We start from the raw sequence: 27,424 nt of genomic DNA on the forward strand, positions 1-27,424 counted from the left end.
TCCCTGAGACGTCTGTAGACTCCTTTCCCACGCCTCCTGTCTCATTCCTAAACGAGCAGAGGCTGTTGTGCAAGGCAGCCTGGCAGCTCCTAATGAACAGGTAGCTCAATGCACTCCTTGCAAGCAATTCCTGCACTGTCCACCTCTGCACATTTCCTGCAGGCACAAGGCATTGACTGCATCTTGTGTGTATCAGAGGAGGAAAAGGAGATTTTGCAGCTTAGGAAAAGAGAAGCATCAGCATATCAGGCCAAAGGAATGTTACTGTGGTCCCTCCAAAGGGCCTTGTGTCCTGATTGCTTGGACAAGCTGAAATACAGAAGTTTGGTGTGTCAGACACTAGAAGAAGATGAGAAGACGAAAGAAGGTGCCAGCTTTTTGCTGTCCCCAAAACACTGGAGAGGGGTTTTTGTGTCTAAAAGATATAAGAAACAGTGATAACTTCAGCAAAAAGAAGTAACTCAGCCTCACAACTGACAGTGTAATTTCCAGCATTGTAGGAAACAATATCCCTACATGCAAATTCTTAGGTAATTGAATGAGGATAAACAGAAATAATACATGAAAGAAACAAATTCCAAACATCCATTGGGACAAAGTATGCATATTTCAATTCCTTAAGAGTGAAAGTCTGTATTTTTAAAAACAACTAATGTTTCCTGTTTCCATTAAGGTCTCAGACTGGGCATCCCAAACCATGCAAAGCTGTTGGCCAACAGGTTTATATTTACCCTGGGAGTCAAGTGAGATTCATGACACTGCTGCTTATTAAAGCTCTTGTTTTAATGTGCTTGGCTTTTGCAAGTTATGACACAGTAAATACATTTGTGTCACTTAGCAACCTCAGTTGTTTCTAAAGGAATGTCTTTTGTTCTTGGAAATCTATTATAAATGCAAATGACAAAACAATTATTGGGGAATCCAAAGTTGTCTTATTTGGATGGTGTTCTGGCCTCTCTGCATTCTGCATTTGAAGTGTGCACAGGAAAATAATTTACTTTGCACAAGCACCCTTCATTGACACTATTGTTATAAAGAGAAGCTCTGCATATTTAACAAATATTACAGAAGTTTCTGTAGAAAATAAAGGACGTGAGAAACGCCTGGAGAAAGAAAGGACTGGAAAGGACCTCCTAGTCACTGGGTTCACCCTGTTCAAAGCTGTCTTACTGTTTTGTAAACAACACTATAAGTACTTTAACACTGTGATGCAACACTACATAGCCTCTATCATGAATTTATCAACCTGATTTATTTCTACACATGCCAAAGTCTGAGATCACAGTTCATGCAGCTCCAGCAAAAGGGTATGAAATGTACACACCTGCATAAATGAAGTATTATTTATAATTTTCACATTGACTGGGTTACAGCATCTCCACAACAGATTAGAACATGTGCATGATCCTGAACACATACATGTAGTCAAAAGACTGAGATTACACCGGATTGTAGACTTCAAAGGATTTAAGGGTTTTCTTTCTTTGTCTTTAATAGGTTTAAAGCTCAGAATTCACATCCAGTTGTCGATGTTGTCAGGATCAGTACAAAAGGTAAAATATAAAAATTGACTTTTATATTCTGAAATGAAAATGCATCCTCAAGAAACACAATAAAATTTTGTCAAATTTTTATAGATGGACACATAATTAATATAATTAGTACTTGCTTATGAAACTCATATTTTGTCCTCTGCTAGGAATAGCTGAAAGACAAGTATTACTAAAAGTATCTTAAAGATTGTTTTCTAAACATTTGAATAGATAAAGTGAGAGTGCAAGTGAACAATAATCATAAAAAGGGACCAATGACTGTTCTCACCTGTAATGTCTTGGTAACAGAATGACTTAGACGACAAGTTGCCCTGAGAATTTTGGCAATCCCAGCAGACCATACACAGAAATGCCTCTGGGGAAAAAAAAAAAGAATAGCAGCAATGGTAATTATCAAATTTCTGCTCAGAAAAATACTGTCAGAGATCAGAAAAATTTTGTCAACAGTTTTGCAACTCCTTTTATACTTTTATTTTAAAAAGAAACTCCCCCTATCCTTAGTGTTCTATGCTTGGAGATTTTGGGGATTTTTAAAATTGCAATTACCGTGGTAAACTGCTAAAATAAAAGCAGTGCTGCAGAGCTCATCTCCAGTGGTAGAAGACCAAGTATGATAACAAGGCTGTGATTCTCCTAATTAAAAAGAGAACACAGTGAGTAAGCTGTAGCTTACTCACGACTTGGCCAAATGACCTGATAGTTACAACTGACGAAGCCTCAGCTTCTTTGGGGCTGACCTGGCAGCCAACCCTGTCACTTACGCTCACAAACTCCACATCAGGACACCTATGACAGCCCCTTTATTGCAAAATCCACTGCTGAAGTTGTTCTCATTTCTATGGAGAGGCACTAGCAAACAGCTACCTGTTCATGAAGTGCTCTAGTATTTCTGCCAGGAACATCGATAATGGCTGCAGACAGTTTAGATCTGCCCCTAGCATGGATTGGGGTTTAGTGCCAGAAAGATCTCTGGGTGCTGACAGACTGAGATCCATTCCACAGATATAATTATGATGTAAATTCATACTGAGCCCTCTTTGGTACAGTTTTCCCACAAAAACAAATCTTTGAGGGAGAACTGCAGCTACAGGATATACTATCTTCTCCAGCATTTTAGCTTTTCTCTCATCATCCAGTGAAAAGAGCAGATACTACCTAAGTAATGGCTGAGGTTCCCAATTCCTCCATGTTTAGTCTTAAAACCATAAGGAGATACTCAGTCCATCGTCAACCAGTCATCACTGAAATTCTGCATTTCAAAAAATCTGAGGACATCAGGATTCTGCTAATGACCGTGCTCTGAGTTCCCTATCTGTGGCACAGATTTGCACGATCCTGCTAGCTTTTCCCAGCACTGCCGTTGGTTAGGGATGCAATGAAGCACGATTTGCGATTATCATTCCCAGGCTCCTGAAAGCCCCAGGTGTAGATGTAATCACAAGCAGCACTAAGCTTTTGCTGGTATAGTTTATTTTGCTTTTGTGGGAGAAGAAAAGGCTGGAATAAGCTGTACTGGTTTATTGCAGTTTTGCTTGTATAGAATACCAGATTACCTACTCAGAAGTGGTCTGAATATAGATCTCCCTTGGAGTTGAAGTAGATCCATCCATGTATCCACGTAGGCCTGCTTCTATTGCTTTTGAATAGATACTGCATAAATAAGGAATAAAGGTGAAAGTGTTTTCTCAAAAATATTTGGGGGTGGGCAGGGGGCAACAAAATCTCACTTTTTCATCATCTGTAGAAAAATGTGATCTGAGTTTTAATTGACAGTTACCACAAAGGTGCTGAAAATAAGTCTCAGTACCTTAAGTATGCACATGAATAAATAATATGCAATTAGGCAACATGATTTATGCCCAGCTGATACAAATCCAGGCAGGGGATGTAGTAATGGGCTTGGACACCTAGACTGGAGTGACCAGTACCATGATAGCAGGCATGTTGACAAACACATGCATTTATGCACAGGTTCTCTTGCTCTGTACAGCAAGTGGAAGTAGCTCAGGAGGACACGAGGACAAACGGACCAAAGGACATGCCCTCTCCTTTGCCAACCGCTTACTGATTAATCAAGGGCACAGTGGTGAGAGCAGTTATGTGTATGAACAACTTACACTTTACAAGCTGTTACCAGCAGAACCGACCGCATGCCCCGTCACGTGAATAAGCGTGTTCTGGACTATGTCCCCAGAGTTCCAACACCCAGAAAACCTTTTTTAAGGCTCATCATAGACATTTCAGCGCTTGAATGATGCAGTGACAGAAGCAAGGGAAGGAATGGGACTGGGACATGAAGAGATAGGGCAGAGCCTTGATGAAGGTGATGAAGCAAGCCGCAGGCTGAGAGAAATCCCGACAGAACACCTGCACAGAGTTGCTTCACGCGTGCAAATTCTAGTGATGCAAAGTAAGCCTCCTAAGGCATTGGTATGTCAAGGAATTAAACCCCAAACCAATGCGCTGCCGGCAGCGGGCACACAGCGGGCAAAGACGACCGCCGAGCGCGAGCCCAGCGGTCAGAGCCGGGCGCTGCGGCACGAACGCGCCGCGACCCCAGCACGGAACCTTGCGGGAGACTGCGCTGGGCAGCGGGGACTGCACCGCCGCGGCCGCTCCCGGAGAGGCCGGTGCGGGCCGGTCGCGCTCCGCTGGAAGGGCCAGCCCCGCTTCCAGGCGCGCGGTGCTGCGGGAGAGCCGCACGCGCGCGACCGCCGGGCGCTCACGGGGGCACCGGCGCGCACCCGCACCGGCGGCCCGCGGGCCGTTAACGGCGGGGCGGGAGCGGCACGGGGCGGGAGCGGCACCGGCCGGGCGCTCACCGGGCGGTCACGGGGCGCTCACCGGGCGCCGCTCGCGCTCCCCGCTGCCCCTCGCGCCCCCTCCAAGCGATCGTCCCGAGGCGACGGGGCGGTGCGGGACCCTCCGCCGCGCGGCGCGCACCGCCCCCTCCTGCCAATCACTGCGGCTCCGCCCCCGAGACCCGAGGTGCGGGGTTTGAAAGCGGGCCGGTCCACGCGGCGCGCAGACTGGGGGGGGAAGGGACGGGACAGGGAGCGTCGCGCTCGGTGGTCGCGGGGCGGCCTCGCCCGGCCGGCGGCGGAAGCCGCCCCCGTGCTGTCGGCCGAGCCCTGCCCGCGCGGGGTGTCGGCCCCAGGAGCGGCCGGCGAGCGCTTGGTCCGGAGGGCCGCCCGCCTCCCCCCCCCCGCGGCCGGCGCAGTGGGAGGCGCCCGGGCGCGCGCGTCACCCATTGTTTACAAACCAACGCCAGCGGGCCGAGCTCCAGCCGCGACCGCAGCGCCGGAGCCGCGTGTGCTCTCGCGCGCGCGCGGGGCGGCGGGCGGGCGGCGGCCCCGGTCCCGCTGCGGCGGCTGCGGCACGGCGGGGACCCGGCAGAGATGCCGTGCCGCCCGGGCGAGCGCTTCCTGCTGCTGGAGCGCCCGGTCGCCGTGGGACAGGCGGGCTCGAAGGAGGTGGACGCGCTGGTGGCCAAGCTGGGCGAGGTGCTGCAGCTGAGCGCCCAGCGGGCGCCGCCGCCGCCCCGCGCCCCCAAGCACCTGGGGCCGGGCAGCGCCCGCGACCGCGCCGCCCCCTACTCGCCGCGGTGCTGCAGCGGCGCCGGGGCCGGAGCCGGGCTGCTGGCGCCGCGGGGACCGGCCCCGCCGCAAGCTCACTCGCAACACGTTGAGCCTCCGCGGCCGGACCGGAGCGGCCAGCAGCGGGTGACCAAGCAGCTGTGCGGACGGGGCTGGCTGCGGAGCGCCGCCCGCCGGAGGAAGCAGCCTCCGCCGGGGCCGGGCGACGGGCCGGCGGAGGAGGAGGACCCGCACCGGCTCCTGCAGCAGCTCATCCTTTCCGGCAACCTCATCAAAGAAGCCGTCCGGCGGCTGCAACTAGCGGCGGCGGCGGCAGCAGCAGCGGCGTCCGCGGCCTCCAGCGGCAGCACCTCGGCGGGGAGCGGCGGCGCGGACGGCGAGGCGGCGGCGGCGGTGGCGGTGCAGCCCCTGCAGTAGCCGGCGGGGACGGGCGGCGGCGGTGACCGGGGCGAAGGAGCGCGCCGCTGGCGGCGGCGGAGCCCCCGCCGGGCGGGATGCGGGAGCGCGGTGCGGGCTCCGCCGGGATGTAAGTGTGTCCGGCGGCGGGGCCCCCGGGCCGGTGCCGGTTGGGGCGGGAGGGTGCCCGAGCTCCCCCGCCCCAAGGTCACCCGCGGCGCGGACCCCGTCGAGCCCCAGCCGGCGAGGCCGCGCACGCCGCCCGCCCCGAGCTGTTGTTGTGCCCCCCTCCCTCCTCTGCTTTCCCGGGAGCTCCTCCTTCTCCTCCCCCCGCCGGAGCAGCCCGGCCGGGGCCGCGGACCCCCCCGCCGCCGGTCCCCCGCTGCCGCGGAGCTCCTCCGTCTCCCAGGAGCCATTTGCAATAATCCTCGCTGACCCCGGCGGGAGGTGTTTCCTTTTCCCTCCCGGGCTGTTTTGGGTTTTTTTTTTTTTTGGGGGGGGGGGTTTATTTTGTTGTTATTTTAACGTTTATTGTTATTATTTCTCGTTGTGACTGTATGAAGCAGTTTTAAAAAATGTGAATATCAAAGCTGGAAGGCAGCTGGACTTCATAACAAATGAGTGAATGGAGCCTGAGATGCATTGTTCACATAAGGTAGCCGAAACAAGTTTTTTCTACCAAAAAGAAAAACCCTGAATCCACCCTTCCCCGACAAACTCAATGGCTCGAGTACAAGATGCAGCTGTTGATTTTAAATATATGCACTTCGTACCGGAGCGTTTGAAATGTGTTCCTGATTTACAGGACTTACTGTCTTAATTAACCTGTCTGTATTGAATAAACGTGGTCTTGTTTTTATTTTTGCGTCTGCGTCTCATTGTTAAGGGGAAATGATTTCTGATTCACGAGAACAAAACTGTGTAGGCTCGTTCCCCCTTGGTCTACTTTCAGTTGTAAGATCTCCATTTTGCAAGCAGAAAAAAAAAATCCCCACAACAATCCGCATAGTCTGATGCAGTGGGACACCGGTTATTAATGCACGGAGATGCAACTGAGCCCCTTTGTTTGCCAGCAGCGTTCATTCGTAAGCCGTGAGACGCCCCTTCGAGCAGCCGAGAATGTGGCTGTTGGAATTCATAAGTCAAATCATACTGAAACAAAAATTAGGTATTTTGTAGTGGGGAAGGAACGTGGCTTGTGTTGGTCACTTGTTCGGGTTGTTTTTGTATTTGTTTTTTTTTTTTTTCTCTGAGGATAGAGGGAGGGAAAAAGACTCTAGAAAAGGGAGAAGAGATCTAGGCAGCAGTCAATTTTTTTATTTTTTTTAGTCTGTAAACCAAAATTTGATAATTCGATGCTGGTCATTAAGTTTGAATACCTATTATGAATAACTTCCTTTGTAAAATCCTATGTTAGGGTTTTTGGGAGTCATTGAGCTTCAAGATGAAAACTGAGCACATCAGACAGACTGGAGCTTAACAATCTCCCAACCCCCACTCAATTTGAGGTAAAAGCTTCTCCTTTGAAGAAGGTAGCAATCCCACATGAAAGAAAATGGAAGATGTTTGCCTTTGTCCAAGAGAGCAATTTGAGCAGCTACATTTACTTGTGTGATTAGTACTTTCATGAATACATTAAATTCACAAAATATTTTAGATTTCTTTCTCTGCCACAGCTGCTACTAGAAACTGATGCTGAAGCATTTTATGTCTCACTGAATTCCTCCTGCATTAGGACCAGTATGTTGTTATTAGCTTTATCTTGATTAATTTATAAGTTGAATGCAGTTTTTCCATATCAAAGCATGTAAAATGCAAAAAAAGAAATTACGTGCATTTTAGAACTTCCTTCATTACTAACATCTGAAGTCCTTTTTCTCCTAACTTGGGCTGCTTTCGTGGCATTTTGCACAACTTGGAAAAGATTCAGATCTGCCATTAGTTCTTACTTTCTAATACAATGATGTACTGTGTAGGTTATCCTTCAAATGAATTTTTATTTGCAATTTTTTTGTTTCTTTCTTTCTCCAGGAAAAAAAAAAAGTTCAGTAGCAGATACAAAGAATATAACCACTAGCCACAACTGAAGAACTAGTTATTCTTGTATTTGTCCTTTAGATGCTCAGGGAGGTAGGTACTTGCTGTGCAGATGCTGAATTTGAACCCTGGGATGAGTAGTTTAACTACTAAAAAAAGCTGGAGGAAACAAGCTAAAAGCTGGGCATAGCTGTTGGAGCCTAAATAGTTAATTATGGTTAAAAATATATGGGTGGGGGTCAGCTGGAATTCTGAAAGCTGGCAAGTTTGACTTGAACTTTTTTGCCACTGATAATTATGCATTGATTTTGCATCTCCTTTCCCTCCCCCCCTTCCTCCTCCCCAAACCCTAGGCCCTGTATACTAATGAGAACAGCTAACTTTACAAGTGTCCTTTGTAGTCATTGAAAGCCTCGAGACATTCCTTTTAAGGATTTTACTAGAATAACACTTTTCAATAAAGTGGCAGTTGAAGTGAGGCGTAGAAAAGATGCTAATAAATTTCACTGTGACCGGCTGGTTTTTAAGCTTCCTAAATTACTTCTAAAATAGCTTTTACTTTCTTCTTTGTGCAAGGCTGGGAGATGTATATATGAACAGGGTTATAGTAAGCTAAGAGTTATGCAGAGTGTGTGATGATTCAGTAGAAGGAATTTTGGCCCTTGTTTCAGATAACTTGCATAACTCACCAACACATCTTTGTCACTTACATCTTCCATATAAGTCCTTGTCTTCTTCAAAATATAGAACATGTCACTCCTTCATAAAGGAATGGATTGAACATGGCTCATTTTGATTTTGGAAGACACATTTTAAAAGAAGTTGGGCCAGTTGAAGTATTGCCAGAAGGTTTCTGTTGATTTGTTACAAATTCTCCTTTTCTTTGCCTTGTGCTACACTATGCAAGCATACAAACTGTGATACGAAAGTCATCATCTGCTTTGTTTCCCAAGCAAGATAAAAAGCGTTGACCTGGGAAATAATAATTTTTCTAGGTTTTATATATCTCTGTTTCAGAGGTGGGGTTTCTTTAGTATATTAAGTCTGTGCTAGCCCTCAAATACCAGTTGTTGCTTTCTAGAGAAACAAAATGGAAATACATATGGCTTTTACAGTATGCTTAAACTTTCCTCATTCATGAGTGAAAATTTAAGTTTACTTACAGGTTTAAATTTGGAATAAAATTGTGTTTTCGTGATAGGCATTTAGCTAGGTTTTAGCTCTTTTTTTCTGTACTGTGAAGAAAAAATTTGTTCAAAACACACATTTTGCAGTGGATGACAGGAGCTGTAGAATCAAAACCATTTAGATTTTTGTAACAAGTAACATTTCAATGCATTGGGAAAAAAAAAACTAATTTCATTCTATCTACAGGGTGCTATATGTTTTGAGGGTAAACTTGATTTTAAATAATGTTGTAAACAAATGCACTGAAGGCTCACAACCTCATCTTTCAATGTGCCTCTGTGGTGTGCTAGCATGGCTCTGGGCTGCCACAGAGTTTTTCATTCATGGTCTACATTACTGCTTAACTCCTCCTGAGTTTATATGACTGGACAACTCTTTTCCTAACTGCCCGAAACTCAGCTTTGCATCCCAGTTATATTTTGTTCTTTGTACTCCCATGTTCTCTGAGCTCTTAAAAGTAACTCAATTTAGCCAGAATCTGGCAGGTAGAATGATTTTTTTTCTGCTATTTCCCTCATGTGACCCATATCCCTTGTAGCTCACTACCGTGTGTTGTACCAGCACTTAGAATCTACTGTAAAAATTACATTGGCATGGTACTTGACATGATAAGTGTGGTGGGAAAGGAGGAACTCCACCCTAAGTCCTTAAAATGAGGTTTAAAAAAAGCCTTTCAAGAAAATAGTAAGCGCATCTCATGGAAGGCATAAGGGAGAAGAAGGATCTATGCTGGTTAATGCACAATTTAAGTTCTGGTCAGCTGGGGCCAGTCTCAGTTTGGTGACTTCTCCATGTCCATATAAAAAATGTTTCTCATTGCCTCCTAGTCCCTGGCTCCATGATTTTCATCTCTTCACCCTGCATTCCCTGCCTTATCTAGGCCATTTTTTCAGCTTGTGGTTGAAGTATTTCACTTTCACATGTCTTTTGTCCATGTCATATTACTCTTCCCAAATATTAAGTAGCTTTGTTCTCTTCAGTTGCGTTTTGGTGGGTGCTTTTGATGTGCTTGTTCACTTAACTTTCAAATATTGTCACTCAGTCACTTCTTGGTGGCCACGATCTGGTTAACTCCTTACAAACCTTGCAGTGTGAGTTGGAGGGCAAGTTACAAGTGTCTTTCATCTTCAGTTTGTACAGCATAGGGTAGAAATCAGAGTAGAAATCCTAGCTGCAATGAAATGAACAGATGAAGTTAACAGAAAAATTATTTTCAACTTCTATGGGAATTTCCTCCTGGTTTTTTCTGGTTTTTTGGTTGTGGTTTTTTTTTTTTTTTTTTTTTTTTTTTTTTTTTTTTTTTGTTTGGTTGGTTTTTTGGTGGGGTTTTACAATAACATAAATGCCTTTGGGGGGACACAAAAATGACATCAGCAAACTCATTTCCTGAGTCAATGAGTTTGGTTCACTTTTTCTCTTCCAAAAATTATGTTTTAGCTGTGTGACTAACCTCAGTCACCTTTGTCAAAGCTGCAGAACTGCCATTATGCAATTTCCTTGGCAAAAGGCAGCTGCTGGAAAAGAATTGGTGCCCATAGAGAGAGGAAGGCTGCAGTGTGCCCGAGCTGCATTAGTAAACACTGTAAACTCCACAGCAGAGGAAGCTACAGGAAATCAGGCACCATAAATTCAGAGGCGTGCAGCATTAGCTGTTCCTTATGCAATATCCTGTATTTAAATTGTATTATTTTTGCTTCCCATTATATAATATGGTGGTGTCTTGTGGAGTAATACAGCCAGCTAAGGGTGCTCTTCCTCACTGCAGGCATTAGGTAGGACATGAGCAATCAAAAGAAATTGTAAAAAACACCATGTCTCTATGTCCTTCTTGTAATTACCGACTTGGCAGGACTTCATTCATGAAGAGGTGCTAAGGATAGGCTGTAAGCTCCTGAGCTATATGAAGAAGTTAAATCTGTTCAGTTCCAACCCCAAGTACCTATTTCATGGCAGCACCAATTTTAAAGCTAGGGGGGGAAAAATCCTGCTGGAACTTTGAGCTTGGAAGCTGAGTGGTAAATTCAAGAATAAATGGACTTGCTTTCATTTTCCTCCCATGTAGATACTTAAGTCCTTATCCAAGGAACTTCACTGCTCCCTGGCACACTATGGGGCTTGTATCATCAGCTGCCCCTCGGGAGATGATCTCTGATTGATTTTACAGTCCAGGGAAGTTGTAGTCTTCCAGCTCAATGGGATCACTTTCAGGAGCAGTGCTGACTTAAATACATTTTTCGTTTGGTGGTAAGGGATGAAACAGCACCAGGATAAAAATGTTTTAATTAGAGGAAATGGATCCTGGCTGGCTTAATAGTAAATATTTACTGCTCTAAGCATTTTACCATAAGAGATTGGGGCTTATTCTACCCGCATCACAACAATTGTCCTAGTTTCAAGGCTTAAATCTACAGAAGCATGGGCTTGCAGTTAAAGTGCAAATTATTAGTGTTCTTAAATCCACGTTGCAATGCCTTTTCTTGTTTACAAGACTAACTTAGTGTTCCAGAGGAAACCACACAGGGCTGAAGCAGGTGACTGAATGCATGTATGTACATCCCCAGCTTCTCCTGCAAAATGGAGGATGAGGGGGACACCTAATCCTCGCCTATTGCCAGCAGGCAGCATTGGCAGTTGCTGTTCCAGCAACACTGATCTGTCAGTGCACGGATATGCCCCACTGCTGTGACATCTCATCTCTACATTGTTTCCGAAGGTAAAAAACCAGACATTCATGTTTTCCATCTTGCTGTTCTGCTCTGTTGTTAGTTTTCACGAGGCTGCTTTGACAGCTGCTTTCCTCCAATGCCTCCGATGCAAACTTCCTCATCTGCTGTCAGCTCTGACCTGAATTGTGGCTGGAGTCTGGATCACAGGACACAGAAAACTTACTCCCATAAAAAAGGAGTAAGTCAGCCTGGAGTGTGCTAGACTGGTAGTAAGATGGAAATAAGAAACATAAATTTCCACATCTGCATTTGTATAGATCTGTTCTTCTGTTCTTCTCCCACATTTTTTTTTTCTTTTAAGAGAGGCCACAGATGTCAAGAATCTCTACAAATCAAACTGCCTACCTCAGACCTCAATAGGGGTTTAGAAGTGATCCACGGCCTCTGTGTTCATTTTTCCCCTTGTTTTCCTGGAGAGCCTTTCACAGCACATTCGGTGTGTGCTGATCCTCTTCTCCAATCTGCAGTGAAACAAAGATGCTTTGGGGCTAAAGAGCAAACATGCTCAGCCTGGGTGCTGTGCATGTGCACACACAAGCATGGATCAGATGTGACTTGCTGAAAACAGTACTTGTGTTCAGGGTCAAATGTGCAGATGTTTTATTGACACTAAGAATATAGACTTATACAAAGGACATGTGGTATTAATTAGATTACAACTAAATTTTCATGAAAAAATCTAGGAAAGTCTATGGAAGAATATAGTTTTGCTTTCTGTCTTGTAAAAGTTAAGGCAAATGTGTTTTAGTGCAATACTGCCTATGTCCTGTGTGTGTCTTGCCTTGATAGCTGCTCCTGAACAGGCCTTATCCTAGAAAAAACAGATCAAACCCTACCACAACTACCAAATTACTGTAAGAAGTAGAATTTCAAATGGATTTTGGTTTATCTGCTTCCAAAACAAAACAAAACAAAAACCCTTATTGTAAGGTATATATCAATGCTGAATAACTCTTTGAAGAATGTCTTCATGCAGGAGTGACTTAATTTTGCAGCCAACACAATACAGAGCTGCCTTATTATTGCAATGGCTTTACCTTATCTATTATTAAAAGTCTTTATAATAATAGTACTAATAAAAGTAATTATTTTATTATTTTATTTTATTTATTACTTTACTAATAAAAGTAATTATTTTGGCTTCAGTAATTTTAAATATGGTTGCAGACACATAAAAGTTGAAATTGAGTTATCCAGGAGGCACTACTTTCAAGTTCATAAACTTTAGGAAGTTTTAAATTAAAGAGGGAAAGTTAACTTGAATGGTAAAACTAAATAGAGTACTGATTTTCCATGGGTGATTTCAACTTCACAAGTTGTTCAGTTTATTTGAGCTCTTGAGAATCAGCAGAGGAGATTAAGAAATTGACACCAAATGTGATCTTTTGGAAGTGATAGTCATAGAATCGCAGAATGGTTTAAGTTGATAGGGGCCTTTAAGATCAACCTATTCCAACTCCCCTGCCATGGGCAGGGACACTTTCCACTAGACCAGACTGCTCAAAGCCCCATCAAACCTGGACTTGAACACTTCTGGGGATGGGGCATCCACAGCTTCCCCGGGGAACCTATTCAAGTGCCTCACCACCCTCACAGCAAAGAAAAAGCCATTCCTCCTTGTCCTGTCATTGCACACCCTGGTCAAAAGTCCCTCTCCAGCCTTCTTGTAGGTCCCCTTTGATATTCCAGGTCTCGGGAAAACAGAGCAGAGGGGGAGAATCATCTCATCATAAGTAAACCTTTAAAACTGTAGGGACTGGGTTGCTCAGTATCTTGGATGCCAGTCAGCTGCTTCATATCACCTGCTGTGTGGTGGAATAGCCCCCAGCAGCTCTTGTCCTGATGTCTGGCAGTTTGGCTACTTCTTGGTTCGAGTCCCTTCCATGCTGTTGGATTTTGGAGCTTTAGCCATGGCTACAGTTGATTTTCCTGATAGCTCTGCATGATATGGTGGGTGTTCCAGTGCTTTCCGAGCCAGGAGAGCTGCCCTGCTGTATGGCCTGTGTCTGCTCAGATTCAAAGCTGCCTTCTGTGGATGGCAGTGGGAGGCTGATCAACAAGGCTGGGGAGCAAGGTTCTCCGTGGGAGAGCAGAGGGGCTGGCCAGCCCATCAAACCTGACCGCCTTGACTTCTGCATTTAATGCTGAGGGCTGACAATCAAAGAGTAGGAATGGATGTGGAATCTGTTCCAGAGAGGAATATGGGACTGCAAGTCATGCTCTATATGAAAGACTCCTCAAGACACATTGGAGCTGACCAGGAAGAGAAAAAGAAGATGAGACAGCACTTCACAGAGGTGGGATTTGAACCAACACAAAGATGGGAACAACTCTGGGGAAAAAGAGTTTTATACACTCTAGAGCAAAGGATCTACACTGAAACCCAAAAGGGTACATAAGCTTCAATTCCCCTTACTAACTCCTAGAGAAAGAGGTTACTGAAACTTTGACAGCAGATTATGGAGCCCCATCACGAGAGGAAAGATTGTTAGAGACACATCTGAAGAACTGTCAACAAGTTTGTCAGAAACAGACTTCCTGATGGGAAAAAGCAGTTGCATGGCACGGAAAACTAGGACAGGCTTGAATAGCTATCCCTGACAGCATACAAAAGGGTGTGGAAATGTGGACACTGACTGTGGGCAGCACTGACTGTTCCTTCTGTTCAGGTGCGCTGTTGGCCTGGGTCTTGCTGGGGTTTTACCCTTTACCTGTCACTGATTGACTCTGGGATTGCGGGTTTGCAGGACAGATGGCAGGGCAGACATAGTTTGGGGGCTTGTCCTGCAACAACACCCTAGCACTTGAGATCTGAACCTTTTGTCTGATGCTCCATTTAGAAGCCTCTGTGGGGAAGTGGGAGAAGTACAGCACTGCCCAGTCTGATTTCTATAATTGTGGGTATAAAACAACCTGTGTGGTTATTGACTCTTGGTTGTTGCAAAATGATTTTGAAAGCACTGGAGTTGTAGCAGCTACACCTTCCTCTGAACTTGCCTTTTTTTTCTCTTTGTTTAAGTTAGTTAGTTGCTACTGCACTTTGACCCATATTACAGTGAATGAAATTAAGTGTAAGTAATATCTATTGGCTTGCTTCTCTTTTGACTGTACATTCAGCAATGATGACAAAATTTTGTTGGTACCAAAGACTTCAGCACTTACATTGTCATTTATAGCTCACAGCTGAAATTCGTGGCCCTGGGTGCTCCTGGCATCAACAGCTTCCCTTGAATAACTGCTGTTACTCAGTTGTTAACACTCACACTCTGTTTGGTCATGTCTCTGGGGCACAACAAAGTTGATTATATAATTTACCACATCCTTATGTCCTGGATATAAGGATAAACCTCTTTCCCATGAAGGCAGCCTGATACCGGAACAGGTTGCCCAGAGGTTGTAGTCTCTCTCCTTGGTAGGTTTGATTGGACAGGAGAAAACACAGAGTAACATGGTCTGACTTCAGAGCTGTCCCTGCTTTGGACAGGTTTATGGACTTCAGTTCTCTTGAGAAATGCTTCTGACCTGAATTATCCTATGACCCCACAAAACTGGCACATGTGCTTGCAGAAAAATATTCCTTCCTAATGCAGTGCATGGAATTTGCCCAGTGTTTCCCTAAATCTCAACTAGGAATAAGGAATCCAGGCTATGTGAATGTAGTCCTTAGCAAGCATGTCATTTCAAGGCTTTTTCCTGCCATTAGTAGTCAGGTTCATTCACCCTGACTAGTACTCTCATTTAGGGTTATATAATTGAAAAGACCATTCTTCTCAGTTTCTTCTGTGTCTAGATTCTGGTATTTCTCACTGAAATCTGTCAGGCTTCAAAAGCAATAGCATCCTTTCCCCAGGCACCGATTACTCATCTACAACAAGGAGGACATCCACTGTTCTGATACTGCTCAGGCAGACACATGTACTTTCTTCTCCAGCAGTAGGAAAAGGACAGAAAGGATGGCAGATGTCATCTTTGTGGTTTGGGCATTCTTACTTTCCTCCATGGCTCACACATGGATCATTTGGATCATACCTTTGGACTCAAGAGGAAATAAAACAGCGCAATGTTCATGTGTGCCCAAGGGCAAGGGTTATTCCTAAGAGGCCAAGAAAAAAGCCTTTTTCTGAATTTGAAGGAACCCTGTGTTCTTAGGATTGTGCTCATAGTGGCAGCTTTTGTCTCAGGAAACCCAGTGCCTTGGGACTTGACAAGAGCTGACACCACCTTCTGTATCAGGAAGCAGTTTCCTGTGTACCAGTGATATCTCAGAAATTGTTCTAGGCTGGTGCCTGTGTGGGTGTTTCTGATCACTGTGACTGGACAACAAAACCACTCCAATTTTGGCTGTTCAAGATGAAAATTAAATGTGAAGTCAAGTTTCTGTTTGGTACATAAGCAAACTCACATCCTTTGCTTCAGATAAGTCATGAGCCTGAGACCACCTTTCAGACATATCTGTGTGCCCTGTACATCTCTGCTCCCAGCAAGGGCATTAGGAGATTCAGAAGAAAGCCCACATGAATGATCTTAACAGGGCATGGCCAGCCCAGGCAGTTCAGCTGTCCAGATCTCCTGAAACTCTCACTACAATCTCCAAGAACATAGGCAAGTCGTTCAGCTTTTCTGAATGACAGCATCTCTAAATCTCACCTGGAATATTGGTTGGCTAGCTTGCACAGGGATGGCTTCTTCAAAGCCAAACCAAACTCACCCAAGGTTTCAGTTGTATAAGGTCAAATATTAAGAAAAAAAGGGGTGTGTGTGTGTGAAGTTTTCTAGGGGGGCAGAACACTCTATTTCTTAGCAGAGTCAAACATTTGTAACAGATGCATGGATGCTTCCAGAGCAGAATGTATATGGCCAACACATCTCCAAGAGCCAACTCTGAGGAACCAACCATTATTTCCCAATTAAATTGGGGAATATCAAAAATGGGGAATGATGGATGGTCTGTTGCATAATTTACTCTGGGGTAGACCATTCACATTTTTTTCCAAATGTGTCTCGGCACAAGGGCTTTTCTTGATCCTTAATTCTTCTTCTCTCTCTTATCTGAAATGCCATTATTCTCTGTTGTTCTCTGTGGGAGGTATGACCAGAGCTTCACATGGCAGTGCAGGCAGAAGCACTGCTGCCTGCTCTGAACCACCACAGTCCTCTCTCGTCTCCATCCCTGCTTTGCAGAAACGAGAAGAGCTTGTTTGGTTTTTAACAAAACTGCTGAACTGTCTCCTGTAATACCCTATTATCCTATCCGGCTGCAATGTACTGCTTTTGATTTTTGCTTGGCTGGTTTGCTAGCAAACCCTTTTTGCATGTATATGTACCACACTGGCGTGCCAAGAGGTGAGCAGAGATATGTCTGTCCTGCTATGGGTTTGGCAAAAGCTAACCAATCCTTTTAGCACCAATCGTTATAGTCACCCTCTGGCCTCTCCCTCAGCAAAATGAGGCTATAAAAAAAGGCAGGTCTCCAGCCCGTCCTATTAGAGTTAATGAGGAAACCCCAGTAGAGTTAATGAGGAAAGTCAGCGGTGCAGGGGCCTTTCCGTTCCTAGCTGGCGGCAGCCGAGCAGGGCTGGGGTGAGTCAGCACGGGGGACGCGCCGCGCCGCCGGCAGCGAGCGCTCCGCGGCTCGGCACCGCGCCGGCTGCGCTGTGTCGCGGCTCGGCAGCGAGCGCTCCGCGGCTCGGCACCGCGCCGGCTGCGCTGTGTCGCGGCTCGGCAGCGAGCGCTCCGCGGCTCGGCACCGCGCCGGCTGCGCTGTGTCGCGGCTCGGCAGCGAGCGCTCCGCGGCTCGGCACCGCGCCGGCTGCGCTGTGTCACGGCTCGGCAGCGAGCGCTCCGCGGCTCGGCACCGCGCCGGCTGCGCTGTGTCACGGCTCGGCAGGGATTCACACCTCGCCTGCGCTGGGGACTTCTTGCGCGGTTATCCTCGCACCTCCCTCAAGTGCGAAGTAGAGGGAGAGCGCTTACAAACGCCGTCTTTGAGTGTGGGGATCTGTGCCAGCAGCTCGTGTCCGCTCTGAGCCTCCGTGTTCCTGTGTCGTGGGACTCGGACAGGGCAGATGAGCGCTTCCCGTTAGATATTCACAGACACCAAAAATAGATGCTCCATTACTGCAGCATGCTAGCTGACAGTAACGATAGGGCTCTGCTTACTAGTTCAGTTACATACTGGCAATCTAGCCTCTTTGCATGCTTTATTTATCAGGTATTAATTGCAATTTCCACTTATCAACCCCAGCCGAAATCACTGCACTGTCTGTTGCAGCGGTCAGACATTTACTTATTTTTGCTTTTATTATTAGCATGAGAAAACTCAATTACAGCAGGCACGCATACACAAACACACAGTAGTAAGTCTGTGCTGATGTTCTTAAAGATACACATCTGCTGATACTAAAAATAGCTCCTTGTCAGCAGCTTGGTAATTTTAGGCTCAATCAGAATTCATCCCCATGGTAACTGTACAGTTGTTGAATCATTTATTATTTGAGCTTCAAAATCACAACAGTGCCGGCAATTTTCATCCTCCAAACATTTTTAAGGACCTTTTGCAGTGTTGCAATACTCCTTGCTCCACACCATCAATATTTATCAAGCAAATAGCTGTAGCTGACTACCTGCTTCTCCTTGGACATAGTGGGGCTGGGATACTCGATAGCAGGATGACAGTTTAAATAGGTTTCACTTTTGTGATAACAGCAGCCCCATGATGTGGCTGTTTGGCCAGGGATGGTACACACAAAGCCCTGCAAACTCCCAACTGGCAAAATGAAACTTTAAAGTGTCAACCTAAGCCACGGTCTTTGTCTCAAGAGCCAGAAAACAAGATATCTCAGGTCTCGGTGTTGCAAGAGGTTTTGTAGATAAGAGGTTGTTAGTTTTTAACCTCTCAGATAGACGCTGTTGACCCCAAGCCGGTGGGGGGACACACTGCCTGGTTTTGTGGAGATAAAAGCTGTTTGCACTTTCCCTTGCTTATAGATAATGCTTGTAGCCATCTTGTGCTAAACCCAAGAGAAGTCAGACCACTAGGATGGCAAAAAGTAAGGTTTTTGCTCAGGTTCCCTGAGACCAGCAGTTGCTCGGACTCTGCTGTCACGGAGTGTTCAGAGAGTGGGACCGGGGTAAGCTCTGCAGGGTGGGGCAGGAGGTACAGAGTGGGCACTGTCAGGTTTGAAACAACAGAAATCACTCAACAGCAGGAAACTTCCATAGCACCCAAATTGCAGTGAAATGGGGTGCCAGAGACCGATTTCAGGATGGTCTAAATCACAGACACCAGCGCTCTCACCAGCTGCACGTGTGACTTCTGTTGCACTGTTGCTAGCCATTAGATTTACTGGAGTGCACAGCACAGAGAGAGCTGTTACGTTTTAGGTAGGAGAGGTTCAGTCCCTTTTAGTCTGACAAAATGGGATCTGAAAGACTGACCCAGAAACACAGATGCTACTCCCAGGTGCCATCAGTTGTAACGTGATACACTTAACAGAGCTGATTCTCCTGGGTTAAAACATTGCAGCTATTACACACTGTCACGACTGATGCTGTATTTTTAGATCAAATGCACTTTAATTGTGTGAGCTGTTAAGAAGCTCTTGGACAAGGTAATCTGCAAGGTGCTTTGAAATTGCCTTTCGTCTTATTAGTTCAGTTGAGTTGAACACAGCAAAGTAAGAATGTGCAGGCACCTTTTACATCTGCTGTGCAGCTGCCTCCTACCTTAAGCAGCATTCTGTAAATCTGTCAGTACCTGAAGTGTGTTGTGCATCACCCTGGTGGGCTTTGTCAGGTGATCCTGGTGTGCACTGCAGGGAGAGCCAGCGTCTGCCATCAAGGAAAGCTCAGTTTCCCCTCCAGTGCAAGTGTATGATCACCACTGATATCAGTTCAAGTCACCTACATGCCAAGACAATACAGTGGTTTTCTCATAGACAGGAGCAGGAGAAAGGGCCCATCCACAAACCAGCCCCAAGCTCTGAAGTTGTCTCCTGGAGAAGCAGCAGCTATTCTTTATTCTTTATTCTTTATTCTTGCGTCTAGTTCCTCAGTCTGCTCATTTAATTAAACCTGAAATGGCCTTCCTTCCAGTTGGTTCAGCTGCTGTACATTTATCCCAGAGCACATACAGAGAAAGATTTGGAAGACACTGCCTTTTTGTATTTCCACCTACCAGGCTCCATCTTCTCGGGCTGGGAAGTGCTCTCTGTGGCCGCAGCCTTAGCTGATGGAGGTGATGCCAGGTCTCACTGTGCCACAGACAGACATGTCAATAGCAGAATTACTTGCTTGTAGCAACAAAAAAGCTGGTCACAGCTCATAGGTTTTATAATGAGTTGGGAGGTGAAGAAAATCACCTGCACAATAGGCCAGAAGTGGAATATACTCTCAAACCCTTTGTGGTCAAGAGCTTGGTTTCAGGCAGTTTTTCCCACTTGCCACACAGTGCTGGGTTGGGTGGATTGATTCTGCTGAGCAGGGTGCTGCCCATGAAGATGGGTTGGCTGTGCCAGAGGCTCCCAGCTTTTTCCCAAACACTGTTTTCCTCTTTTTTCCTGACAAAGGATGAAGATCTGAGTAATGACCTCAAATATGCCGTTAGTGCCCTGAGCACAGCACTCACTTTTACATTGTCACTATTTATTTTTTTTTACCTCATGATACCTTTTTGATCCTGCTTGGAGAGCAGTGGGGGGGAAGAACATCCACAGTGATGTTGTGTGATGCTCCAGCAGCATTGCAGACCAAGGGCCCCCACAGCCCGTGAGCTCCCCAGCTGGTTGTAACCCAAGGCACTGCACAGTCAGAAGCCTTCACCAGCAAGGCTGTTATTGAACCTGCAGAGCAGCTGCAATTGGTGGCCACACATGGAAAGGAGACCCAGCCTGCCTGAGATTTTGAGATCAGGTTGGGTTTGGAGCTTTGGGTACAGTCTCCTTGAACACAGGCTGCTTTTTAACCTGAAGTCAGAAAGAAATAATGAACATGTCATGCCATTCCATACTATTTTTGCAGTCACTGTCAGAGAAAGAATCAAGTGTTAAGTTAATGTCTCAAATCTGCCTTACTAGTTTTTCCCAATCTGGTTGTAACTGTATTTCAGGGCTGGCTTACAAGCAGTGGGATGCTCTGGTAATGTCACTCTGTCACCTCATGCTTACTTTGTGATAGCTTTTAAGTGACATTTTTTCCATGTAATATCCCTTCCCACCTTGCCTGAAGGCAGACTTGCATGGGCTGAAACTTTTTAATACATGGGCTGCTTTGTTCTGTATTTGGCCTGAATCTTGCACTCCAAGTTACACATCAGTCTCCTAAAAAATGCAGGTGAAGCGCTGCTGTGCGCCTTTCCATGTGGTGAGCACGTGGCAGGCGCTGCTGGTGCCTGCGGAAAGCTGGGACTGCTGGCGAGCTTGCAGCAGGCACCTTCCTCTGTAACCTGATGCTGGCTTTGATGTACGGGCTGAGACTGGAAGCTAAGCAAAGCCACGGTGATCCTTCGTTTCCTGGAAGCCAGAGGGGCAGGTGGAGCAACACACGGGCAGCATGGACAGAGCCAGCAGGCTCTGGATTGCAGCAGCCCATGGAACTGCTCCTGTGCATGGAAGGACACAAGACATGAGATTGGTGTTAGAGATCTCAGAGCGAGCATGCACAAAATCCCATTCTGCTGCTGACGCTTCTCTACACAACGATGGACAGATTCTCTCTGCAGGCACCAATGCGTAGCAGCTCTCTAAAAAGCAAACCAGGCTTGCTGATTAATGTAGGCCATCTTTAATTTTCTCTGCACTCATTTCTGTACATTCTCATTTAATTCCTGTGATATTGTGGTGGGCTCTTACTGCTAAGTGCACTTAAATGTGACTGCAGCCAAGCGATAGAGGACTCTCTTCTGTCCCTTTCTCCCTCTGTCCCTGCCCATCAAGGATCTCACTGCAGCTGAGTTCATACAGCCTCAGCTCCTGCCCAAACCTCCCAATAACCAGCAGCAATTCACACCAGGGCCTCAGCACTCCCCTTCCAGGCTCCCTGACCGTGGTGAGCCCAGGCCCACTCTTTTATTACCAGTCAGGCTCACAAATCAGCATGAGATTAGTCATTAATTGCTTGGGCAGACAAAGCTTGTAGCTTTTGAGGTCCAAACCACTCCTGCATTTGATTTCTCTTCTGTGGTGCAATAAGACTGGGTGGGATAAGCTTCTTCCCCCCATTTGTCCATCATGGGAAATCTTGACTGAGCGTGGGATGATTTGATGTGCTAGTACTATCATCTGGGGGAGAGTCTCCATCTGGCCTGCCCTAAATTCCCCCTAGGTCTTCTCAGGCTGTTTCATGGCCTGTGATCCCATGCTGCTCTAGTGACAGACCTATGTTGTTGATGGTGCTCCTTGGCTCTACACTGCTCATTTCTGGCTCAGCACTGGGCCTCCCTTGTGTGTGCAGTCACCATTGTTGATCCAGCTCCAAACTGTGCTCAGTATTAGCTATCTACAGAGTAGTTAAAGATCTCTGTTGCTTCTCTGTGCCCAAGAATGCCCTTGACTCTCAGAGCTATGCTCAGGACTCAAGGTGGTGTGTGGTAGCACAGGGCTGGGTACAAGCATGGCTGATGAGGGAAGAAGGGATTTTCACACTTTCATACTATGAAATCATGGCCCCAGGATAATAGGGGCATATCTTGTAGGCAGAAGTGATATATTTCATTAACTGAAGAGATAAAGTTGAAAAAAACCCCCAAAGTTCAGGTGTGAGATGATATGATAATTCTGTGTTTCAGACAGTTTGTCATAGACAATGAGAGCCAGTCAGGGTAGGGCTTACTGGAGTTCACGTGGGCTCCTTGCTCAGCTATGGCCACTCAGTCATCTCCCTCACGCCCAGCCAGGCTGATGTGTACAGCCACATTTCTCACAAACAAAGACATGAGACTGGTATTTAATAACTTTTCTCAGTGCACTCACAGTCAGCTTTTCCAGCTGTTTTCCAGCTTGGTTCTGTAGGCAGTGCTTTGGCTGTATGTCCTTTCAGCAGGGTTTGCTGCAACTCTGTTACTGCCGTGTCTCACTGCAGGAGCTCTCAGAGCAGACCAGAACCACATTGCCTGGGGAGATGCAGGTAGTACACCAAGGAACGATGTGGCCATGCGACATGCCAGAGCCACAGGAGAACAGTTTTTATCACCAGGTTCCATTTACACCATGAAAACAACTTTTTTCCTTTGTTTCCTTTTGTGCAGCATAACCTTCCATCAGCTTCACAAACCAAGCAGGGCAGAGGTGGGTGAAAACAAACTCATCTTGCTTACACTCGCTCTGACTGCCCAGAGTGACCTATAGTGTGTAAAAGGATCACTTGGCTCCTTTCTGGGTGAGTCTACAAGAGAGCACAGTTGTTTACATCTCCATTCAAGTGATTAACGATTCAACAACAACAAAGCAAGGAGTTTGTGTGGCTCCACGAGCTGACAGTGCCTGTCTGAGCACATGCTGAAATAACCAGCTGTTCTGAGGGCTTGGCAAGCCCAGCAAACACAGGCTCCTTCCCTGAGTACAGCACCAGAAAGGGACATGGTCTGGATGGGAGATGCTGGGCAGTGGACCATGCCTGCCCTTTGTCATCCTCCCTCCTGGGGCAGCACTTTGACATTTGCTCAGGATGGTTGGTGCTTTGGGTCTCCTCTCATCCCCTTCCCTCTCCCCAGTCCCAGAGGCACAGCCCAACTCTACCCTATTCCCAGCTCCAGAGAGGCTGAGGAGGTGATGCTAGGAAAAGCAGAACAGGGCAGAGGTGGGAGCATAGAAAAAGAAAAGAAAGAAGAACTTTCTCCATGTAACACAAGACATTTAAATATAGTCTTTATGAAAGTATAATATATATTTTCACTTTTTTTTCAGATTAATTCCAGTTACCTTCATATTATAAGTTCTTTACACATTCAAACACATGAGTGATAGATTCCCATCTCAAGTTCAACCCATACTCTTAAACTCAAGAAAGTTACACTGTGGAATTGGACTTTCATCTTTACTATGGAGTCTCAGGCTTTCCTGCTTAAATAAATAAAACTGCCTCTAGCTAAGAGCCTGCTTAACTGAGATAATGCAGATATTAAGGGATAGCAAAGCTGTGAGATTCACCAACTAATTTTGCAAGAAGAAAACAGAATACACACATTTCCCCCTTCTGTAGGAAATATTTCTTGTCTGTTTTCTAAACAAACATACATTATAACAGGGAAATAATATTCTATTCAGCTTTAGGTTAAATGATATTTAACTTTGTAATGAATTTAAACAGAAACATATTGAAAAGCAATATAAAGGATTCAGTTCTGAAAATACAGAATCTAAAAATTCCCAAACATGATAGGCAAGATATGTATGATCTGAGTTGGGGGCTAAGATGTACAGCTCACTTTATAATATCTGAGGTCAGGGCCCTAAGAAAAAAGCAGTATCATCACAAAGATGAACATCTGAAGAGGACATCTTGTCCACATCTCTGCCTGACAGTGGGACCAGTTATACCAGTGCTATTTCTGATAAGTGCTTGGCCAACCAGTCCCAAAAGATTACCAGGGTGGAGACCGTGCAGCCTCCCCAGGCAGTTCAGATCAGTATTTAACTACAACTACTGCTGGTAGGAGAAGGTTTGTTCAAAACCCTTAATCCCTGTAACTCCATCCCTCACTTCTGGTCCCATGCACAACAGGAAGAATTTATTCCTTCTTTCTTTGTAGCCACATTTTTAATATACTGTTTTCACACTTCTCCCCAGCCTCCTTTCACCAAACAAAGCAATTTTAATGCCTTCAGCAGACCTGGGGGAGCTGTTTTCACATTGCCTCTCTTCACTCTGCATTTTTGAGCAAATTATTGGTTATAAGTTTTTGATTAAGCTTTACAGTTACACTGTAGAGAATACTTGGAAAAATACAAAGGTATCCCAAACAAAAAGCCCATTTAACATAACATAAAGTTATGTTATGTTAACATAAAGTTTGTTTTTGCAAAAGCATTTAATTATTTTTGCATTCAGTCTGTGATTTATATTTCCAAACTTTTTCTGGCCTACTGCTTCCCATCCCCTCATTGTCTGTCTCTATTTGCACACTCGAGATATTCCTGCACAGTTAATAGGCAAAAATTCTATTCCCCCATCATTTCCCTAGTGGCTTATATAGGCTAATTCTCCTTATGCATAACTACTAATTTGTAATTGTGCTACATAATTAAAGGCAGAACCATTTTCTCAGAAGGAAAAGTTGGAAATACCATTTAAAAGTATCTTGCATCAATTAATCATATTCAATGTTTACAGAACAGTAATTTAAAAAAAGGCCCTGTCAAATACTTTAGACTGTAATAGTATGAAGTTTTCCAGGATAAAATGTAAATCTAAATTACTATGGCTGTAGTGAGCAGGGGAGGGTTGCACCAAGGAAAGAGAAGGGCAATAACCAAGGAAGAATTAAAGGGGGAAAGATTAAAATTTTTAAATTAGATACTAGAAATGAGACTAGCACTTGCCTTGCCTAGAAGACTTTTTCTGATTTGTCACCCCACCACTCTCTTTTGCTCTTTATTCCCTTGTACTTACTTTCAGGGATACCAAGGCCAACGCACTGTGGTGGATTTGGGTTCATGGTAACTAAAAACTCCTACAGCACCACCTACCTAAAATGCTTGCGTTCCTCAGTTCTGCAATATTTATTTTGAACATGCCAAAGAACCGATCCAATTTGCCCCTTTTAGCCTCATACATCTCTATTTCAGGGTTTCCTTCCCCCTTTCTTCAGCACAAATGAGGATTTTAATTGCCATGGAAAGGTGTAGTGATCTACTCCTGTGCCTGAAGCCCAGGCTCAGGGCAGGCAGGGAGACTCAGGGCTGCAAAGAGACAGCAGTTATTTAAGAGCATGCATAGCATTGATTTCTCTGCTAAGAGTGACAATTGTGGTGCTGGGTTACTGGCTGTAGTCCAGAGAGACCAAGCTCAAACTACCAGCTCTGACTGACCCTCTCTAGAGCAGACAAGGCACTGGGTCTTAACTACAGGTCACATTGCTTTTCTTGCATAGGAGACAGTCAAACACCCAGAAGGGTGGGGAGAGCATGAAGTGGAAATACAAAAGTAGGACCACAGCAGAGAGGTTAACTGCATTTCTCATTTTCTGAGTACACAGTATGATCCAAGTTTGAAAATGCCTACTCCTGCAAGCCTTTCTAAATTTAAATACTTGAGTGCATAGGAAAAGTGTACAAAAGATAAGAATCAGAGACAAAGCATTTAACATCCCACACATTTTTTACAAAGTCACAGCATTTTTTTTCCTTAGATAATCCATTTTACATTCCTAATTATTTCTACGCTGTGTAAAATCCACCTGCATATAAAGTTTACAGTGGCTCCTTTTGCAGAGATTAGACAAATATATACAAGACAAAAGACTTTTTTTATTAAAATGTCAAATGCAAAATTACAGGTTGTAAAACACTTTAATTAAAAAGAACAATTTTAAACTCTGTGCAAAATTATGTAAAAATGACTTTTTTGCTATTTCAAAGAACAAAAGAGATCAGATTTTGTAGGCTCAGGCTGAACAATTTTTGTGTTAAGAGGAGCTTAATACTTTATCAAGCAGATGCCCTGAAGGACTTGCACAATTTCAGCACCTGTGCTCTCGGTGAAGGGTTTAGTGGTCTGTGTGTGCATGTCTGAAAATCGTGCATGAACTTTAAAACAATAACAGATCCATCTGGTCACTTCCAGAGTTCTGGTGGTTTTTCTCTTGAGCACAATTGGCTTGAGAAGCAATAAAGCTGGAAACATAATCAAAATCTCCATCTAGGCTTGTTGTGTTTGTTCAAAACATCAGAAAGGGTAGAGGAATCTGCATGAAAGAGTTGTGCAGGTCACTGAACACCATGATAAAAGCAAATATAAATTTCTTGATTTTCTAAATTAAAAATCTTTACAGAAGAACCAAAAGCTTTAGTTTTCACCTTACACACAGTTTTAGTGACATTTTCTACTAAAGTTAAGACTGCTTCACACAAGTACACCAGAATTTATTCACTATTACATGACCTTTTACCTATAGAGGTGAAGCTTTAAAATCAAGTCCACCATGGCAATGCCATGACTATCTCTCAGTGCTTGCTTCAGCCATTTCTACTTTCCTGTCCCTGGGCCAACACAGGCACTAGCACTGCTAAGCTGTAAACTGGCTGAAAACAAAGAAAAACCCCATGAGTTTTCCCAGCTGGATTAGCTTCCTGATCTAGTCACTGGATGGCAACACAATAAGTGGATGGGAAGTGATGTAGCATAGTTTGGCCAGGAGTCCACTAAGCAGCTAATTATGGCTCCGACTGTCAGTGCAGGGATGGGTTTTAGCTTCATCAATCCAGCTAAAGGCCAGCTTGTTAGACAACGAGCTGAGATGGCCACTTATACACATGCAAAAGTAGCACATTTGGAACAGATGACAGTGAGGTGATGCTGCAGGTAAAGGTTTTGACCAGACGTAGATTACACCCTGGGCTAAGTTGTCTGTGTCAAAAGCAGAAGAATTAGAAAAAACAGATAGTTTTGTTGCTATTTTTCAGGGGGAAAGCTGAAAAATGAAGAGAGGAAAGAAAGAGGCATGAAAAATCTAATCACTTCTTTGACAATGTATTTTTTTTAAAGACTAGAGATTACAGAAGCATTTTTTGCAAATACATTTTTATCTCTTCCTCTGAGACTACAACACTCTAAGTCTCATGGTCCATCAATACACTGTTTTGCAGTTCAACTTGCATTTTTCTGCACAAATGCTTTCTGGGTGACTTCACCCTTTGACTGTTCCTATACAGAAGATCAAGTAAACCAAACTTGAAAGGTTGAAGTGGCCTGATCAGAAGGCTCACAAAAGCAA

The 27,424-nt window shown here is 45.1% G+C and overlaps 2 protein-coding genes and 1 long non-coding RNA gene across 7 annotated transcripts in view; 1 reads left to right on the top strand and 2 right to left on the bottom strand.

The window, feature by feature from the left end:
• Window positions 1-1,449: 1,449 nt before the first annotated feature.
• Window positions 1,450-3,936, bottom strand: LOC137470913 (uncharacterized). 2 transcript variants are annotated; one of them, XR_010997309.1, is made up of 3 exons: window positions 3,671-3,936; window positions 3,107-3,203; window positions 1,450-1,908 (listed from the first exon to the last, which is right to left on the bottom strand). It is a non-coding gene; the product is annotated as an uncharacterized lncRNA (long non-coding RNA). The 2 variants fall into 2 exon arrangements; XR_010997307.1 differs by having other exon boundaries at window positions 3,111-3,203; window positions 3,671-3,907.
• A 603-nt stretch (window positions 3,937-4,539) lies between these two features.
• Window positions 4,540-6,404, top strand: LOC137470936 (GSK-3-binding protein-like). The gene has a single exon (XM_068184785.1). The coding sequence runs from the start codon at window positions 4,952-4,954 to the stop codon at window positions 5,564-5,566; it is 615 nt and encodes a 204-aa protein (XP_068040886.1). The 5' UTR covers window positions 4,540-4,951; the 3' UTR covers window positions 5,567-6,404.
• ESRP1 (epithelial splicing regulatory protein 1) overlaps window positions 6,046-27,424 on the bottom strand; it is a 52,262-nt gene continuing 30,883 nt past the window's right edge. For 2 of the 4 annotated variants that reach the window (XM_068184773.1, XM_068184747.1), the window contains exon 15: window positions 25,986-26,395. The gene's annotated coding sequence lies outside the window, so the exon portion shown is untranslated. Of the gene's footprint in view, window positions 9,942-25,985; window positions 27,058-27,424 lie in introns of those variants that run through there. The other 2 variants (XM_068184766.1, XM_068184758.1) reach the window with 2 other exon arrangements.

Source organism: Anomalospiza imberbis, chromosome 1 (assembly GCF_031753505.1).
Source record: "Anomalospiza imberbis isolate Cuckoo-Finch-1a 21T00152 chromosome 1, ASM3175350v1, whole genome shotgun sequence".
NCBI classification, from domain to species: domain Eukaryota; kingdom Metazoa; phylum Chordata; class Aves; order Passeriformes; family Viduidae; genus Anomalospiza; species Anomalospiza imberbis.

What these genes read in the sequence shown, in the direction of transcription:
- LOC137470936 (XM_068184785.1), top strand. Translation starts at nt 4,952, where the DNA reads ATGCCGTGCCGCCCGGGCGAGCGCTTCCTGCTGCTGGAGCGCCCGGTC.